Genomic DNA, 16687 nt, shown 5'->3' with positions numbered 1-16687 from the left:
TACAGAAGCAGATACCCTAACAAAAGTTGTGCTGTTAGAAGAAAGAATGATTAAATCCCCGTCCATAAAAATGAGGTGTTATGCAATAGCTGCAACACCCTCTGAGAATCTTCTTTTGTCTTGTGAACTCTCTAAACTACTTGAATTACCTAAAGAAGTGATGGAAATTAAAGAAAGTTGCTATGACATTTCCCCTCTCATTACCAAAACCATACATGTGACTAAAAACAATAAAGTCATGATTACAAGTGCAGAAGATATCGGACCATCTTTGCTGTTTACAGTTTATCTCTATCTATAATAGTATTCAAGATAATAACCAAATACAGCAAAAATTCCCTATAATTACCAGTTCAGGGGCAGCAACCTAATAACGGGTTGTCGGATTCATCTGAAAATTTGAGGGCAGATAGATCTTGACCTGATAAACAATTTTCCCCATGTCAGATTTGCTCTAAATGCTTTGGTTTTTGAGTTATAAGCCAAAATGCATTTTACCCCTATGTTCTATTTTTAGCCATGGCGGCCATCTTGGTTGGTTGGCCGGGTCACGCCACACATTTTTTAAACTAGATACCCCAATGATGATTTTGGCCAAGTTTGGTAGAATTTGGCCCAGTAGTTTCAGAGGAGAAGATTTTTGTAAAAGTTAACGACGACGGACGATGACGACGCCAAGTGATGGGAAAAGCTCACTTGGCCCTTCGGGCCAGGTGAGCTAAAAATAATGTTTGTTACTACAGTACAGTGGATTGAATAGTTAAAAAACTTTCTATCCCTGGAAACAAGTGGTAGAGCCAAAATATAAATGTTGTCTGTAAATCATTATAATTGTTAAAGTATGCAGAAAAAAGTTGATATTAAGTTGATATTTTGTTGATATTTTCTAGCTTTTTTTTGCTAAAACCCACAGATCTAAAATGTATCAACATCTAGAAAGATTTTGATCACACCTCTGAAAGAGGCTTGCTAAAAATTGCAGTATGGTGTGAGTTTTCCCTCTGCATTGATGGCATTACTGCCTCTAGAGATAAAATTAGTAATAAAATAATAAAAAGTCCTGTTTTTTTTTGTGTGTTTTGTCTTGAGTATGTGTAAGACTCTTTGTCATTAATATTTTCACTGGCATTTTTCTCCTTTTTTTCTATTTAAAAAAAAGATTCACCATTCAGATGACTTTCTACAGTGATTTATAAGGGTATCTAAAGGTAGTTAATATATCTGTAAATGTTTTTGTAACATGTTACCAAATATTGATTTGGTTTAACAAAGTACAGTCAAACCTGTCATTAAAATTACATTTATTATGCCAAAACCTGTCCTGTATGTTGTAAGGGCATCCTCTTGTTGTCCCTCTGTAGTAAACCTTTGCCTTTTTTTATTTGCCACATGTGGAGCATGATCTGCTTACCCTTCCTGAGCACCTGAGATAACCCCTAGTTTTTGGTGGGGTTCAGTAGTTTAGTCTTTAGTTTTCTATGTTGTGTCATGTGTACTATTGTTTGTCTGTTTGTCTTTTTCTTTTTTAGCCATGGCGTTGTAAGTCAATTTTTAACTTATGAGTTTGAATGTTCCTTTTGTATCTTTCGCCCCTCTTTTTTTAAGTTTAATTTGTAGCTCATATTAAAAATAAGTTTCCTTTGATCCCACCTGAAACTTTATATACAGGTTTGACTGTAATTAGGATAATGTAAAAATGTTAGTCACAGAAACAAGTAACAACATGCAGCTAACTAATAACATGCAATCTGATTAATTTAATTCATTTTAACAATTACAACATTCAACAGCATTCAGCAACATTCAACAAAAAATAAAATTCAAAAAATTCAAAATGGTTACCATAAAATTAGTTCTTTCTGATTAAATTCATATTTGGCACAATAAGGAAAAAACAATGCTGGTTTTCATTCTCCATCAGAATATTTGGATTTCTAATCTTCATTTCTGGCAATGTCTAAATACAGGTACTTTCTGGTTATAACTCTTGTCAAGTAGATGTTGAATGTACAGTTGATTCTCTATACAATGATAGCCTTGTTTTATCTGGATGCTATTTATATTCACAGGTAACACTACTAATATATTCTCTCTAAATAGACATGTGTACTGTTTAAGTAATATTATAATTGACAAGGAATAGTATAAATAGCACCCTGCTGTATGCCAGCTCATTATAAAATATTGTCACAGATGAGATGTATATTCAGCTACTATGCCCCTGGTGGATAGAGCTTTATTAAATGTTCCTTCCTGGCAGGATAACTGGTTACTGGACAGCTACCATATTGTTGTATATGCTCATAGATACAGGGATAACAGAATACAAACCTGAAAAGTAATTAAAACAAACTTATGATTTAATGACTGGGGGTTCATTATTATTCATGGGTTACTAATATGTATGCAGACTTTGGCAAAACTGTAAAATCCAATATCCACCAAAATACAATTTTCCTTAACCCAAGTAAATAAATGAATACACAGTAAGTATACATCACACTTGGGGTAATTGTAATTGTTAATCAGCTGTAATTGATTACAATTTTTTTTTAAGTAATCATTGTAATCATTAATCAGCCAAAACTCTGATTACATGTAATTTAATTTATTCAATTACTTTTCATCAAAACACCCTGTAATCCTGATACTTTTTGATTACATTTGTAATCAGATGTAATCATTAATTTAATCACACTTTCAGAAATGATGTAATCATTAATTTAATTTAATCGTACAAATGACAAAGTAATTGTAATTTAATCAATTTCATTGAAAGTAATCGGACCCATCTCTGGTATACATTGAATTGTATATTTATCAGACAACCTCATATAATATGTTTTTTGATTCATTCTGTTAAATTAATTCACAAATTCTATAGACTCAAGATTTATTATTACTTGAAAAACTGTTTATATACTTGTTTTATGTTAATAATGCAGTTATAACTATATCAGAAAACATAATTTTAAGTAGCTCCATCTAAAACTAATAGATTGGATGTATATAAAGTGAGACCTACCCTGACACAGATAAAGCTGTATCATTTGTCCTCCTCTTTAGACACACGGGACATATATCATGGGGTGGGAGTGTATCATCTACATCAGACTAAAATATATAATATATAATTCTATTATAAATCTAATATTAAAATTTAAGATGACATAAATTTGCAAGAAATATATGGCATAATTTTTTTCCTCTGAACATAACGGAGCTTATACAATACATATTTTCTTTAAGAGTATGAGTAAATGAGGTTCTTTTTGGTTATTGTTTACTTCACCAAATTTTTAAGTTAAAAAATGTGAAAAACTGAAAAATCGTCATTTAAGGGCAATAAAGGTCAACTAACAATCAAGGTCATATTGTGGTTTTTCTTGCTGATCCTTAGAGTTTTTTTTAAAGATTCCATCTATCTATTAATATAGTTTTATAGATATTAGCCACAACACATATAAATGGTTAAAATCATCATTCAAGGGCAACAACTCTTTTAGGAGTGAACTGAAGATTTCAGCCATGTTCAGTTAGTTGTAGATCCTGTCATGCTGATCATTTTTAACTTTTCTAGAGATTTGATCTATCTATTATAGATTTTAAGATGTTAGACAACAACACAAAACATTGCTAAAAATTGTCATTAAAGGGCAATAACCCTAATAAGGTGTCATCTGCTTACCTTAGGAGGATCTGGAGTAGGCATTGCCAGTAATGAGGGAGCATTATTATCACTAGTATACCACCAATCAAGAAACTGAAGGAAGAACACGCCCACTGACAGACCAGTTGACAAGGTCACTGCGGTTAGATTTACTGCTTTCTTGCATGCAAACAGTAATTTATTATTCAAGCTGAAATGATAATGTTAATCTGTAAGACAAAACTGCCATCTTGTCAAGATAAACTTTTAGAAAATTAATAAGGCGATGAAATTTACAGGTCTTATTTTCAGTTTGGTTTGGCTCCCTAATGATATGGACAAATCAAATTTTAACTGGACTATTTCCTGTTTTGATTTATTTGACAATCCTTAAACATGTTTAACATGAATGCTACAAAATGGAGAATGTTCCTAGTCTTTATAAATTAAAAAAATGCATAGGAAAAAACATATTTTTTCTCATTTGTTTTATTTCAAGGTAAAAATATTTTTATAACATAATTTTATGTCATTACACTACTTTTGACTCACCTTAAATCTTGCCACACTTCTGGACTATGAACATTTGTTGACTGTAAATCGTCCTCTGTTTGATGAACTAATTCTACACCTGAAAGTCTGACAAATGGAGAATGCCATTTTGATTTACCAAACATGTAAGATATTAAATGTACCAGAATACTGCCTTCCCAGACCATATGGATGTAGGGATACACTGCTACAAATGCTTTATATAATTTGCATAACAACGTGTTCTGAAATGGAAAGAAAAGAAATCTGAAGGACAATATATGGTCTCAACCATAGGCGAATACCTAGCTGTATAATCATCCTGTATTAACCTCATGATCTTTGCTACCTCTTGTCTTTTACAGTATGAATGCCTTAATGTTATACCAGATTGTAATTTACTAATGTTATTTTTGTAGTTTTTAAAAAAAGGATAGCAAAATTCTCATTCAAGCAGGTTTTATGTGAACTATATAATATTAAACAATTACATATTTACCTGACTGAGTCTTCCTGTGTTTATTTTGTGTCTCAATTCTTCAAAAATGAAGTCCAACTTATGTTTTATATATGGCAAAATGACCTACAAAGAGTGAGTTATTATTGCAATATTTTCATTAAAATACTGATACTTGTATATCTTATATCTAACTTGTCAAAAAATAATAACAATTCAAAAAGAGAAAAAAAATCATGCAGACCTTACTCATCTAAGTACACAAAGTTTAATTAATTTTGTTCATGTGGTGGAATGTAGTCTAAAGCAACTTGTTTTCCTAAAAGGTAGTGGTTAAAAGCCAAGTCAAGATATATGTGTTATGTTGTGGCAAGAGCAGCTACTATTCATACTGTTTCCATCACAAAACATTGTCTGCTATTCTTGACTCAGAACTGCCTTTTTTTATTATAGAGTTATCTCCCATTTTCAAAATAAATACTGGACTGATATCCAAATACAAAAAGATCAATTGATTCTTATTCATTTCATAAGGCTTTTTACTGGAAGGCAGAAACATATTTGTATTGTTCTCAATAGTTTCTGATATTAAAGCAATATCATGCCTACATGAACAAAGAATTCTGTGGGTACATAATCATGATAATGATTTTCAGGTAATTTCATCTTACATGAGATTAACTTGACTTCATGCACCATATGACAAAAAGCTCACATTTAAGCAATGTATTATAAATTATCATTATCTAATGCTTACTATCCAAAATTTTACACAAAGCCATTAGACAGAATTCTTTGTACACTTAAAACCATGACATCTTTACTTTAAATGACAGTTAACAAAAACATATTTCCTATTTTAACTGTCAACAAAATCTTACCAAGCATAAGATAGATTTAATTAGACAACGTTTTGAAAGTTTTGTATCTTCCTGTTTTTGATCCTTCTGACAATCAACTCTTTTAATACCATAAAAGTTTTCAGCAAAAGATCCACCTGAAATAGAATTAGAAGACACAATCATATGTGGGTTATAGGGTTATAGCTGTTAAAGCGAATGAATATAAAATTCTATGGTCAACTCTATGTTTAATAAAAAGTAAAGTAGTTTTACGTTAATTTAAATGTTTCAAGACTTGTGAACATGATGGCTGAAATGAAAGTTAGTCTCAGTGCAGGTTTTGTTGGTGTTATGGATATATATACTTTACCATATATTTGCAGTAGCTTTCATTTAAAAGTATACAGTTAATATATATATATATATGAAATTATGTGTTATTTTGGCAGAATTTTTATAACATATATATAATTGAATTCATTTTTTAAGTTCAGACTTGACTGTGTCATCTAATTAAGTATGGATATATGGGTTTAGTTTAGGAAAACAAAATTCTCATATTTTTTTTACATCAATTATTGTGCCACTTATCCAAAAATAAAGTAATTATTTGACTTACTGTATGAACGTAAATAATAATTCTGTAGAATTAGATCAAGTATTGTGTATATTTCATCGTAAAATCTCAGCATCCATGCAAATTTATCTGGCTTTGTCTCTGCTAAAACCTAAAAAGACAAATATATATGAATAATAAGTAAATGAAACTTTGTCTATTCTTTGACAGGATACATAATTTCATTATTATATATACAGTATAAAGAAAACATGTTCTCAAGGGGGACATGAATAACTATGAAATAATTTCAAGACATGATCAAAGCATAAGACAGATACTTCATTAAAAACATAAATATTGTCAGTGGAAAGAATTTCACAGGGCGCAATTGAGCATTAAAAATAAATTTGTTAAAAATTATTGTTACAGTATTGATTAACATTTTATTGATTGCTAAATTAACTAAGTATATATGTCAGCTTCCCTCATGATTATTTCAGCATGCAGCGGTAATGTACAGTGTTTTGGGCTGAATCAGACTGTGAAATTGCAAAAACACAAAAAAAATGTCTTTTAGGGGCAATAACTTCCTCCACGAGTCTATCAGATCTGGATATAAAAAATGTGTATGCTTATATTGCTTTTATTGTTGGATTAAATTCTTAAAAACATATAAAAATATGAAGTGGAATGATTGTTAATGAGACAATAATCCATCGGAAACCAAATGTAGCCTTCATGGCCTTAAACCATGTCAAAATATTTAAATTTTGAATTTATTTTTAGTTAGAATTGATGGTACATGTAGATATTCAATTTGATTTTGGAACCTAAACCATACAATCATGACAATTGTGATGCTTAACTTCCGTTAAGTTTATTTATTTCATTTATACAAATTAGTTTTGTTTAATTCAACTGAGGGAAAGAATTGACATAGTTTTTTTTCAGAAAAAAGGAGACGACAATTCTTAAACTTGATTAACTACAGATTTTGAATCTCAATAGGTGTAATCAGAGTCTTGAGAGCATGATTCTTGCGAGAAAAAACATTTTTAATTCTCAAGTAATGTTAACAGACGACTTAAAGGAATTGCTTCTTTTACACATATATTGTAGATACTTTAAGTCGTTCGTTAACAGTACTGGAGAATACAGAATTAGCTCTCAAGACTCTAATTGCACCTATACACCTTATCACTATTTGTCGGTCATTTCTGGATATCACACAGGTTCCCTATAAATTTTGACTTCGTAAAACAAAATATCTCACGCCACAATGGAAAAGTGATTGTGTATGACGTCAAAAGTTCAAGCGGCCAGGTCAGCCGGGATAAGTGATAAGGTGTACATGTATTGAGATTCAAAATCTGTAGTTAAGCTAAGAGTATCATTCAATTAAACCCAATGTGAAAATCTATACTATTCCTTGCCTTTATGGCATGTTTAAGAGCAGGTCTTATTGTGCTCATAAGACTGTCCTGGGCAAGAACTTCAAAAATAGACGGTTTTGAAGTGAATATAGCAGATGTCAAGTGCGTTGCACTTTCGGCCATTGTTTTTCAGGGATCTATTAACTTAAATAAGTATTTGTATTTTAAGCTCCCTTTTTTTTTCAATAAATATCAAGAAACTTTAAGCAAATTTGTAGTTTGTTTTGTATGGAGCATGGACTTTGAGAAAGGTCATGGTCATAAATAGCTTTTAGGTTATTAGAGTCTAGCCAGATTATTTCTGTTTAGAGTCTTTAGAAGTATAACTAAATACACAAAAATAAAATCAATAACAACAACGCACAACAATGAACTTAATTAAAAATGATCCAAAAGGTCAAAATGCTCACATGAAAAAAAAACATACCTAAAAATTAACTTTAAAAATTTGTGTACATATGTTTTGTATTTTTCGTTGATATTATTCTTTAAAATTCAATATATTATGTTTTCATTTATAACGTTTGAGTGCGTTGTATTTTAAAATCTTTCCAATTAATTAGTCGTATTTCATAAAGTGCTCTTAAAGAACAATCTCATGTTATCTTGCTGCTCTCAGTCTTCCACTGTCACTTCCGGCTTGTCATCAACATAAATATATTTGGCAGGTAAAATGCTCAAAATATGTTATAATTTCACTTAAGATCCATAAATATATCATTGTTTGATGAGATATTTGTTAAACTTTAATATGTGAACACCAATTTCATTACAAAGTGATAGTGGAATTGAAAAAAATGAATTAAATACATTGGGAATAGACCATGACACACCCCCAAAGCCGGCAAAGGCCAAATCCATTAGAAATCGTAAAAATGAGAGAAATATGGATACAGATATTACTTATTATGATTCAATACCTCTGTGTTCTTTTTGAATTAAACATTTATAGTGTCTAATAATTCGTAATATGAGGCAGGCATTACCTGTGAATGGGGACGAAGTCTGTATGGTTATTTTTTTTAAATCAAACATGTTAAAAAGAGAAACAGAAATACCGTAACGTTTCCGATTTTGGTTCTGTAGTTAGGGATTTTAAGTGTGATGTTATTTAATTTATGACGTCATATTCAATGTAAACAAAGAAACGCTGTCATCAGGTAACGTTCCTGATCCTGATCCTAAGGTCAATAATTGACACTACTGTTCTCTGTGTGCTATCTTCCTCCTCTTATGGTACACCGTTGCTCGAGGTAATATCTCGCGGTACTTTGGTATACTTGTTAGGCGCAGGATCGGGAATCAGGGATTGCAAGTTCTTGGAATCTCCCTGATTTTGTAATATATTCCCCTACAATTTGCGATGTTGCTTCGTAGGTTTCTCTTTTTGGTGGTGCTAGTATTGACTGTATATTTGTTGGATCGATGTTAAGTAGTTCCATTTGTCTTCGCATGTCCTCTCTTTCTTGTTGGTATCTTGGGCAGTATAGCAGGAAGTGTTCTGATGTTTCTTCTTCTCCGCATTCACAATATGGCGTGAGGGATTGACCGATTTGGTTTCTGTATTTGTTAAGTCTGCTGTAGCCCGTTCTTATTTCTGACAATATTCTTCCTATTTGGTTGTTAGGCTTGTCTAGTTGTGCGTCCTTACCAACGATAGGAATTAGGTTGAAAAGCTGTCTTCCAGTTTCACTAATTGTCCATCTGCTTTGCCATTTGAGTTTTGTAGACATCTTGACTGCACATCTTACATCTGACATGGTTATGACATTATACTGATCATTTAGTGATGAGGCCTCTTTTGCAGCGTCTTTTGCCAACTGGTCCGCTATCTCGTTCCCGGCTATATTAGCATGGCCTGGGATCCAAGATAGGGTTGTTAGTATGCCGTGTCTTAAGAACGTTCCCATGCATTCTTTGATATCAGTAATTGTGTCGATGTAGTTAGAAGATTTCCAGTTCAGAGTCAAGATGCCTACAGCAGTCTGGCTATCTGACAGTATTTTAAGCTCAGAAAACTGGTCCTTTATAGTCGTTATACAGTGCTCCAGGACCATTAGTATGGCTACTAGTTCAGCAAGAAGTATCGATCCTCTATTAGCTACTGGCCTCTTTAGACTTATGCCTTGGCTATTTCCAGAATATACTACTGCTCCTGCCCCACATGGTCCCGGGTTACCTTGACATGAACCATCAGTGAATGCCACTACTGTTGAGTCTGTGCTGTCTCCTAATAGGTCCTTTACAACCTGTTTACTTTCAACAGTTTGTTCGGCTGTTCTGTTCTTTGAGCTACCTAGACGACTCCAATAACTTGGTGATCTCCTTAGCATGACATCTACACCAGCTTTGTATGTGAATTCTGGTTCTATAAGTTTGATGTCAACTTTCGTGGCTTTGAACATGTCTATGGATTGGTTTATAGCTTTACCAAATGGAGAATCCTGTTGTTCATAGGTTGCGTTGTTTGTTAAATACTGTTCTAGTTGTTGTTTAATTGGTTCTGCTATGTTCTTTGATTGTATTTTTGCCAGTTCACGTACTGATATTTCCTCTATTCTGAGGTCTATGGGTTGTATATTGGCTTCAACTTCCATTGCCTCTCTACCTGATGTTCCTGGTAGTCCTAGGCATATTGACAAGCCTTTTCTTTGTACAGCTTCTAATTTCTTCATATTCTCTGCAGATGTTATTTGCCAGACTGGGCATGCATACTCCATGATAGATCTAACCATGCTGTTGTATATTTGGAGTAGTTTTGATCTTGATATTCCTCCCATGCCCTTAATATCTCTAATTACATATATTGCATTATTTGCCCTCTTCTGCATCAGATTGATGTGGGTGTCAAATTTAAGCTTCTCGTCTAGAGTTACTCCAAGTAGCTTCGGTGTTGGACTATATCTATAGGAGAAGGAGTTGACTTTTAATGTTTTCTGCTCTGCATCTGTGTTGCCTTTTGAGAATAGGCATACTTCACACTTTTCCAGGTTTACATTAATTCTCCATTTTTCTGTCCATTTTAAAATAGTTTTGACATCCTCTGAAGTTCTTTCTTTCATTTCCTTTATGTCTTTCCCCTTATGCCATAGAGTGCCATCATCTGCAAACTTGCAATTTTCTCCTTTTGTGTTATCCATTATATCAGCTATGAATATGTTAAACAAGGTGGGTGATAGTACTGACCCTTGTGGCAAGCCGATTTTGGTATCAAATTGTTCTCCAAAGAAGTTATTCAGCATACATCTGGCTGTTCGATTTGTGAGAAAGCTGTTTATCCATAACCAGGTTTTTCCCTTTATCCCAAGTTTATGCAGCTTGATCATTAACCCCTCACGCCATATTGAGTCATATGCCTTTTCAAGGTCCACTAGCCATGCAAGAGTTGATTCATCCTCATTGTAACCATCAGCTATTGTTTGGACTAACCGAAGTAGAGCATTGGTGGTTGAGTGATTCTTTCTGAACCCTTCTTGAGTTAAATCAATCAATCTGTGACCCTCAATATATGCCACAATGCGTTCTAGGATGACTCTCTCCATTAGTTTGCATATAATGCAAGTTAGGCTGATTGGTCTGTAAGAAGAGGATGAGTAATAGCTGGTTTTTCCTGGTTTTCTTAGAAATTTTACATCTGCCATTTTCCATTCTGTTGGTAATTCCCCTTTTTGCCATATGATGTTCATCATTGTTACTAAGGCTTCTGTAAATTTGTCACCTGCATGCTTATAGAATTCAGCAAACTGCTGATCTGGTCCTGGGGCAGTCCCCGTGCGAAGGCGGTATATAGCTGCTTCTACCTCGTCTTTGTCTATTTCTCTATCAAAGCCTTCTCTATGTTGATCTGTTTCATTTGTTGCCTGATACATGTTATTTAGTTCTTTGTATTCTTTGTTGATACTATCATAAAATTCTTTATCAAATGACTCATCCTTTAGGTGGCTACCTCCAAAGAAAATTTTTTGTAGAAGTTCAACTTTACTTTTGTTGTCAAATATTGGATCTTTATTTTCAACAATTAATGGGAGTACTGAGTTATCTTCTGTTTTCCTGGACATCTTTTTGTACGTGTTCCAGAAGTCTTTTGAGTTTTTAGCCTGATTTAGTTGGTTTACGAGGTTATTACTCCATTCTTCTTGTGCATCTTCCTTTGCCTTGTCAAAGTTGTATTCTGCAATGATGAGTCTTTGTTTGTTTTGTGGAATGTTCCTCATTCTGTATTGTTTCTGGCAGTGATTTAGGTGTTTTTTGGCAGATGTTACTGAGCTACTCCACCAGCATGGCTTTTGGTGTTTTCTTGGTTTAATTTCTTTATATGGGATCATTTCTTTTTGTGTTGCATTTATGATGTCAGCAAATGACTGGTAAATATGGTCAATTCTGCGCAGATCCAGAAATTCAAAAATGCGACAAAAAAAATTTTAAACAATTTTGAGTTCATTAGTACAATGAAAAATTAGGGAAATTTTCTGGATTTTTTTTTTTTTTTTTTTTTTTATTGAATTTTCTACTGTTATCATGGTAATAGGGGACTTCGTCCCCATATTATTGGTACAATGTACAGATAGATATAGGAAGATGTGGTGTGAGTGCCAATGAGACAACTCTCCATACAAATAACAATTTAAAAAGTAAACCATTATAGGTTAAAGTACGGCCTTCAACACGGAGCCTTAGCTCACACCGAACAACAAGCTATAAAGGGCCCCAAAATTACTAGTGTAAAACCATTCAAACGGGAAAACCAACGGTCTAATCTATATAAACAAAACGAGAAACGAGAAACACGTATATATTACATAAACAAACGACAACTACTGTACATCAGATTCCTGACTTAGGACAGGTGCAAACATTTGCAGCGGGATTAAACGTTTTAATGGATCCAAACCTTCTCCCTTTTTCTGAAAAGATGTACATCTCACAGCTCCAACTTACATTACTCTTTATTTATTCACCCAGTGATTGGGAAGGACGTGCGCCAATTGCGTTTTTCAACCAAAAAAGGTGCATAGAATGACAAATGTAAGCACCCACATGGCGCCATTATTTTGCACACTGTTTTGAAAAGTTTAGATATCATCACATGATCATAAAATGGATTTCAGATTGTGTTTCGTGTCGCCATGTGTATGTTCAAAACAGTGTAGTGTTCCCGACAATGATACAAGCACTGCCTATATATTTTTGAGACGTCTCAGGCGTTTTCTATGGTAATAACAGCAGCATGCAGTATATTTGCAGTCTTCACGCTGAACTGCTAAATCTACAGGCCCGCAGCTCAATTTTTGAAATTTTTTAGTTAGATTCTGTTGGCCTGTAGGTCTGATTTTTACAGGCCCGAGAGCAATTTTACCAGCCTGGGCTGCCTGGGCTGCCACTCGTCGTGAAGACTGTATTTGATACCCAAAAAATGTAATTAACCATCATTCATGATATAATTTTTTTTAAACAACTTTAAATTTGTGAAATTTGAATTTTTTGGTCTTTGGCTCATTTGAATACTCGTTTGAATATTTTGTAAACATGCCTTCAGCGAATTGTTGATTAACATTACTCTCTACTGTTATTCTTGTCCATGAAAAGAAGTAATAATGATATAAGAAGTGCAAACGTCCTTTAATACGGAACGTCTCAAATATAGTATGGCAATTGACGAAGACCCAAATTTAATGTAAAGTATAAACGTGAACATGAACATGGCAACAGTACCAGTTTTAACATTGTAAATAAAGGTTATCATAAATGATTTGCCCTGTTTGGAAGAAGTTATGCATTGGAATTCAGTGGTCTCGTTAGCCCAAAATAGAAGGGCGCCGCGCCCTGGGTGCCCTAAGCTGCGCCCTGTGTGCCCTTAGCCGCGCCCTTCTGCCCTGACGCCGTTTTCAAAAAAAAAAAACTTGTGCCGTTTTGGTAAAATTGCCTTTTGTTTCATCGATTTCTTATCAGAAGTTAAATTACATATATATGACACCTGGTGATTGCCCTCTGGTAAGGAGGTTAATCATGTCATTACAATCAATTATTGTGGATAAGACTTCAAAGGTGTTAATTACTAGGTAATTTAATTAAGACAATGTACCTTTTTGTCATAAATTTGATGAAATGTGTGGGCATTTTCGATCTCCAAGTCACAATGGAAGAGTGTATGAATGAAGACTTTCATGAATTTAGAATTGAATTGAAGTAATAAAAAAATAAAAATATGCCTTCACAGAAATGATGCCCATCTCAACTTGTGAGCGACAAGCAGACGTAAACATGTTGGAAAATAATTTTGGAGTTACTTCCCCTGAAAAAGCTTAATACAAATTTGTGCTCCTAAAATATTATCTAGCATTAAATTTAGGAAAAAATAACCAATTGAATACAAAATTATATAAGAATGATACCTTAAGGCTATTAACTGTCTATGAACATACAAAAAAAATATATTGCAATTTATTTTTGATAATCATACTTTTGGCAATCCATATCATCCATTCCTAAGAAAGAAATATGTTTATATATTTGTTTGATTGGTGACAAGCTATCAACTTACAAAAATGGAAGTGTGTAGTTAAACTCTCATCACAAATCAACATGATGAAGCTATACTAAATAATATATTCCTGATATATGAAAAAAGGTTTTGAGGCCAAGCTCTAGATGAAAATTTTAAAATACAACTACTCTGTCATGAACATGTATGATAAACTATGAGATGTTTAGTTTATGTTCTTTTTTTTGGAAGGAGAGGGGGTGGGGGAGAAAAGTAAGTTTATTTTGCCTTTTTTGGTTAATATTATGAATGTGTATTGCCATGTTGTATGAACATGTAGTATGAATGACTTTTCTTATGCAAATTTTATAGAATAAATAAACAAAACAACAACTTATGCATCTTTATTAACAATATATACAGTAAAAAAATATGTGAACTTGTGATACACGCAGGGACGTAGACAAAAGAAATGAGCAGTGCCTTCTCCTATCATATAAAAGTGCCCTGCCCCTTTTGAATTCTAGCTAGAACACTGGAAGTGAAATTATAAAAGCACAGGAACAATATCCATGATATCAATTAGAATCATAACAGTAACCACTTATAATCTCTTTGCTGAAATATACACTTTTTTTTTCTTTTTTTTATTGTAAACAAATGACCAACTCATTTGACAACATGGCCCTTTAATTCGAAAAATGGCCCATTGAGTTTATTTTTAGGGGGCCCTGGTCCCATAGAGAAAAAATCCTTCCAGATCACTGTCACTCCTTAGTTACGCCTGACATGAAGTTTGATTAAGCTTAGAGTAAATACAAGTGAATTCCAATTTAAATGCCAATATTTTTTTTTAATTGGAAACAACAAAATTTGCAGAAAGCATTTGATACTCCTTCCTATATATATTTAACCGGATTTTTGTGACAAAAATGTCGGTTATTGATTTGGGGATGTACGGCAGACGGGCGGGCGGCATACCTGTCAACCTGTGACGATGAAAATGCAGGTCATGACCTGCATTGAAGAATCAAATCTCAGGTCATAACGCGTACGAACTTTTTCGAGCTGAATTTCAGTATTTATGGTACATTTTCTTATAATGTATATCAAAGATACCAAAACATCAATGCATGTTCACTTGGTTAAGTCATTTAAAATCTTATTTATTATTATTTCATTACACTTTTAAAGATTTTTATAAACTTGTGTACCACAGTCTTATGTCCTTTACTTTTTGTCATCATCTTAAATTTTTTTTCAAATGTTGTTTGAAAATGAGACTACTGGCTATGTAGCCTTTAAACATACCTGTAGAGGTATTACATGTATGAACATTCATCTCTCCATTGACAAGGAAATTAGACTATGATAAAATATAGTAATACAGTTAAAGGAAGTATAAATGTAAAAAATAATTGTATAAAGGTATAACAATAATGAAAAGTTATTTTCCAATATGTATTTGAATTTTATATTATTATGATTTAATATTTTTCACCCATAAAACGTAAATATAAGGAATAATTTTGAATGGTGACAAATAAGGGGAAGTAACTCTTAGTTGAAATATCTTTGTAAAACAACAGGGCAATTTATTTACGACTAAAGCTAAGGTAATTGGTGTTAATCAACAGTGTGTTTGACACCAAAGCTGTCAAGTGAAGCCATGCACTTAATGGGTCACTTAATTTGACAGTTTACATAGCTAGATGAACTGCATGTTCATGGAAGAATTACGAATTTGCCGGTATTTCAAAGGAATATTACTTATGTAAAATCAATCTCAAGGCTAGGAAATACGGGTGAAATCGGGTCATTTTCGGAATTTCCGGGTTATTTCAATGACCCGGCGGGTGATCCGGGTGATCCCTCAGAATTGTGAAAATCTCGGGTCACACCCGCAGAATCCAGGTCAGTTGACAGGTATGGCGGGCGGGCGGGCGGGCGGCAATCAAATGTTGTCCATGCATTAACTCATGAACCGTTCAACCAAAGCTTTTAAAATTTTAATATGTTGTTACTGACAACTAAATGAAGGTCAAGTTCAATAATGATGGTTTTGACTTTTACCGTTCAGGTGTTATGGTTCTTGAAAGATTGAAAAATTGCGTTTCCAGTCGTGTCCGTGCATTTACTCATGAACCATTCAACCAAAGCTTTTCAAATTTTAATATGTAGTTACTGATGACAAAATGGAGGTCAGTTTAATAATTTCGATTTTGACTTTTACTGTTTAGGAGTTATGGTTCTTGAAAGATCAAAAAATTACGTTTCCATTCATGTTGTTGCATTTACTCATGAACCATTCAACCTTAGCTTTTCAAATTTTAATATGTTGATACTGATGACAAAATCGAGGTCAAATTTGATATTGACGATTTTCACTTTCACTGTTCATCAGTTATGGTTCTTGTGATATTGCCAAAACACAAGCAAATGTTAATAAATCCGGTTTGCTGTCGTTGTGACAGCCTCTTGTTTATTCAATACCCTGAGAAAAACAAATCCAGAAAAAAGAAGCAATACAGGTAGATGTTTCTGGGCAAATGCATCAAGCTGAAATGATTTTTGATTAATTCAGTATTTGTGTTTTGAATTGCAGGTTGATTAAAAAGACCATTCAAGATGACAGACTCCAAGTATTTCACCACCACCAAAAAGGGTAATTATGTTCTACTAATTAAACATGTTAGAAGTCAGGTTGTCTTAACACATTAATATACTTTTTGAAT

General features: G+C 33.1%; 3 protein-coding genes across 9 annotated transcripts in view; 1 reads left to right on the top strand and 2 right to left on the bottom strand.

Annotated features, from left to right (window-relative positions):
• Window positions 1-1730: 1730 nt before the first annotated feature.
• On the bottom strand, window positions 1731-7744 carry LOC139528756 (peroxisome assembly protein 12-like). The gene is made up of 8 exons (XM_071324942.1): window positions 7472-7744; window positions 6099-6207; window positions 5519-5634; window positions 4680-4763; window positions 4202-4425; window positions 3689-3860; window positions 3026-3114; window positions 1731-2331 (listed from the first exon to the last, which is right to left on the bottom strand). Exons 1-8 carry the CDS (start codon window positions 7592-7594, stop codon window positions 2214-2216), a joined length of 1035 nt encoding a protein of 344 aa, XP_071181043.1. The 5' UTR covers window positions 7595-7744; the 3' UTR covers window positions 1731-2213.
• Window positions 7745-8036: 292 nt separating this feature from the next.
• The window catches only part of LOC139528728 (AP-1 complex subunit beta-1-like), a 40611-nt gene continuing 31960 nt past the window's right edge, over window positions 8037-16687 (top strand). For 5 of the 7 annotated variants that reach the window (XM_071324865.1, XM_071324867.1, XM_071324868.1 and 2 more), the window contains exons 1-2: window positions 8052-8139; window positions 16558-16617. In XM_071324865.1, coding sequence (XP_071180966.1) covers window positions 16581-16617 — 37 coding nt within the window. In that variant the 5' untranslated portion in view covers window positions 8052-8139; window positions 16558-16580. Of the gene's footprint in view, window positions 8140-16557; window positions 16618-16687 lie in introns of all 7 variants that reach the window. The other 2 variants (XM_071324869.1, XM_071324870.1) reach the window with 1 other exon arrangement.
• LOC139526707 (uncharacterized) lies at window positions 8755-11685 on the bottom strand. The gene has a single exon (XM_071321869.1). The coding sequence runs from the start codon at window positions 11683-11685 to the stop codon at window positions 8755-8757; it is 2931 nt and encodes a 976-aa protein (XP_071177970.1).

The sequence above is a fragment of the Mytilus edulis genome, chromosome 6, assembly GCF_963676685.1.
Source record: "Mytilus edulis chromosome 6, xbMytEdul2.2, whole genome shotgun sequence".
Taxonomy (NCBI): Eukaryota; Metazoa; Mollusca; class Bivalvia; order Mytilida; family Mytilidae; genus Mytilus; species Mytilus edulis.
The sequence above is the reverse complement of the archived record's forward strand: the minus strand, read 5'-3'. Positions and strand labels throughout refer to the sequence as shown.

Bases quoted from the DNA above. Each gene is read 5' to 3' on its own strand.
- LOC139526707 (XM_071321869.1), bottom strand. From the start codon at position 11,685: ATGAGGAACATTCCACAAAACAAACAAAGACTCATCATTGCAGAATAC.
- LOC139528756 (XM_071324942.1), bottom strand. From the start codon at position 7,594: ATGGCCGAAAGTGCAACGCACTTGACATCTGCTATATTCACTTCAAAA. The intron at 6,208-7,471 runs GCAAGGAATAGT...TTGTCTTTTTAG, and splicing joins CTCTTAAACATGCCATAAAG to GTTTTAGCAGAGACAAAGCC. The intron at 4,426-4,679 runs GTAAATATGTAA...TTTCCATTTCAG, and splicing joins ACACAGGAAGACTCAGTCAG to AACACGTTGTTATGCAAATT.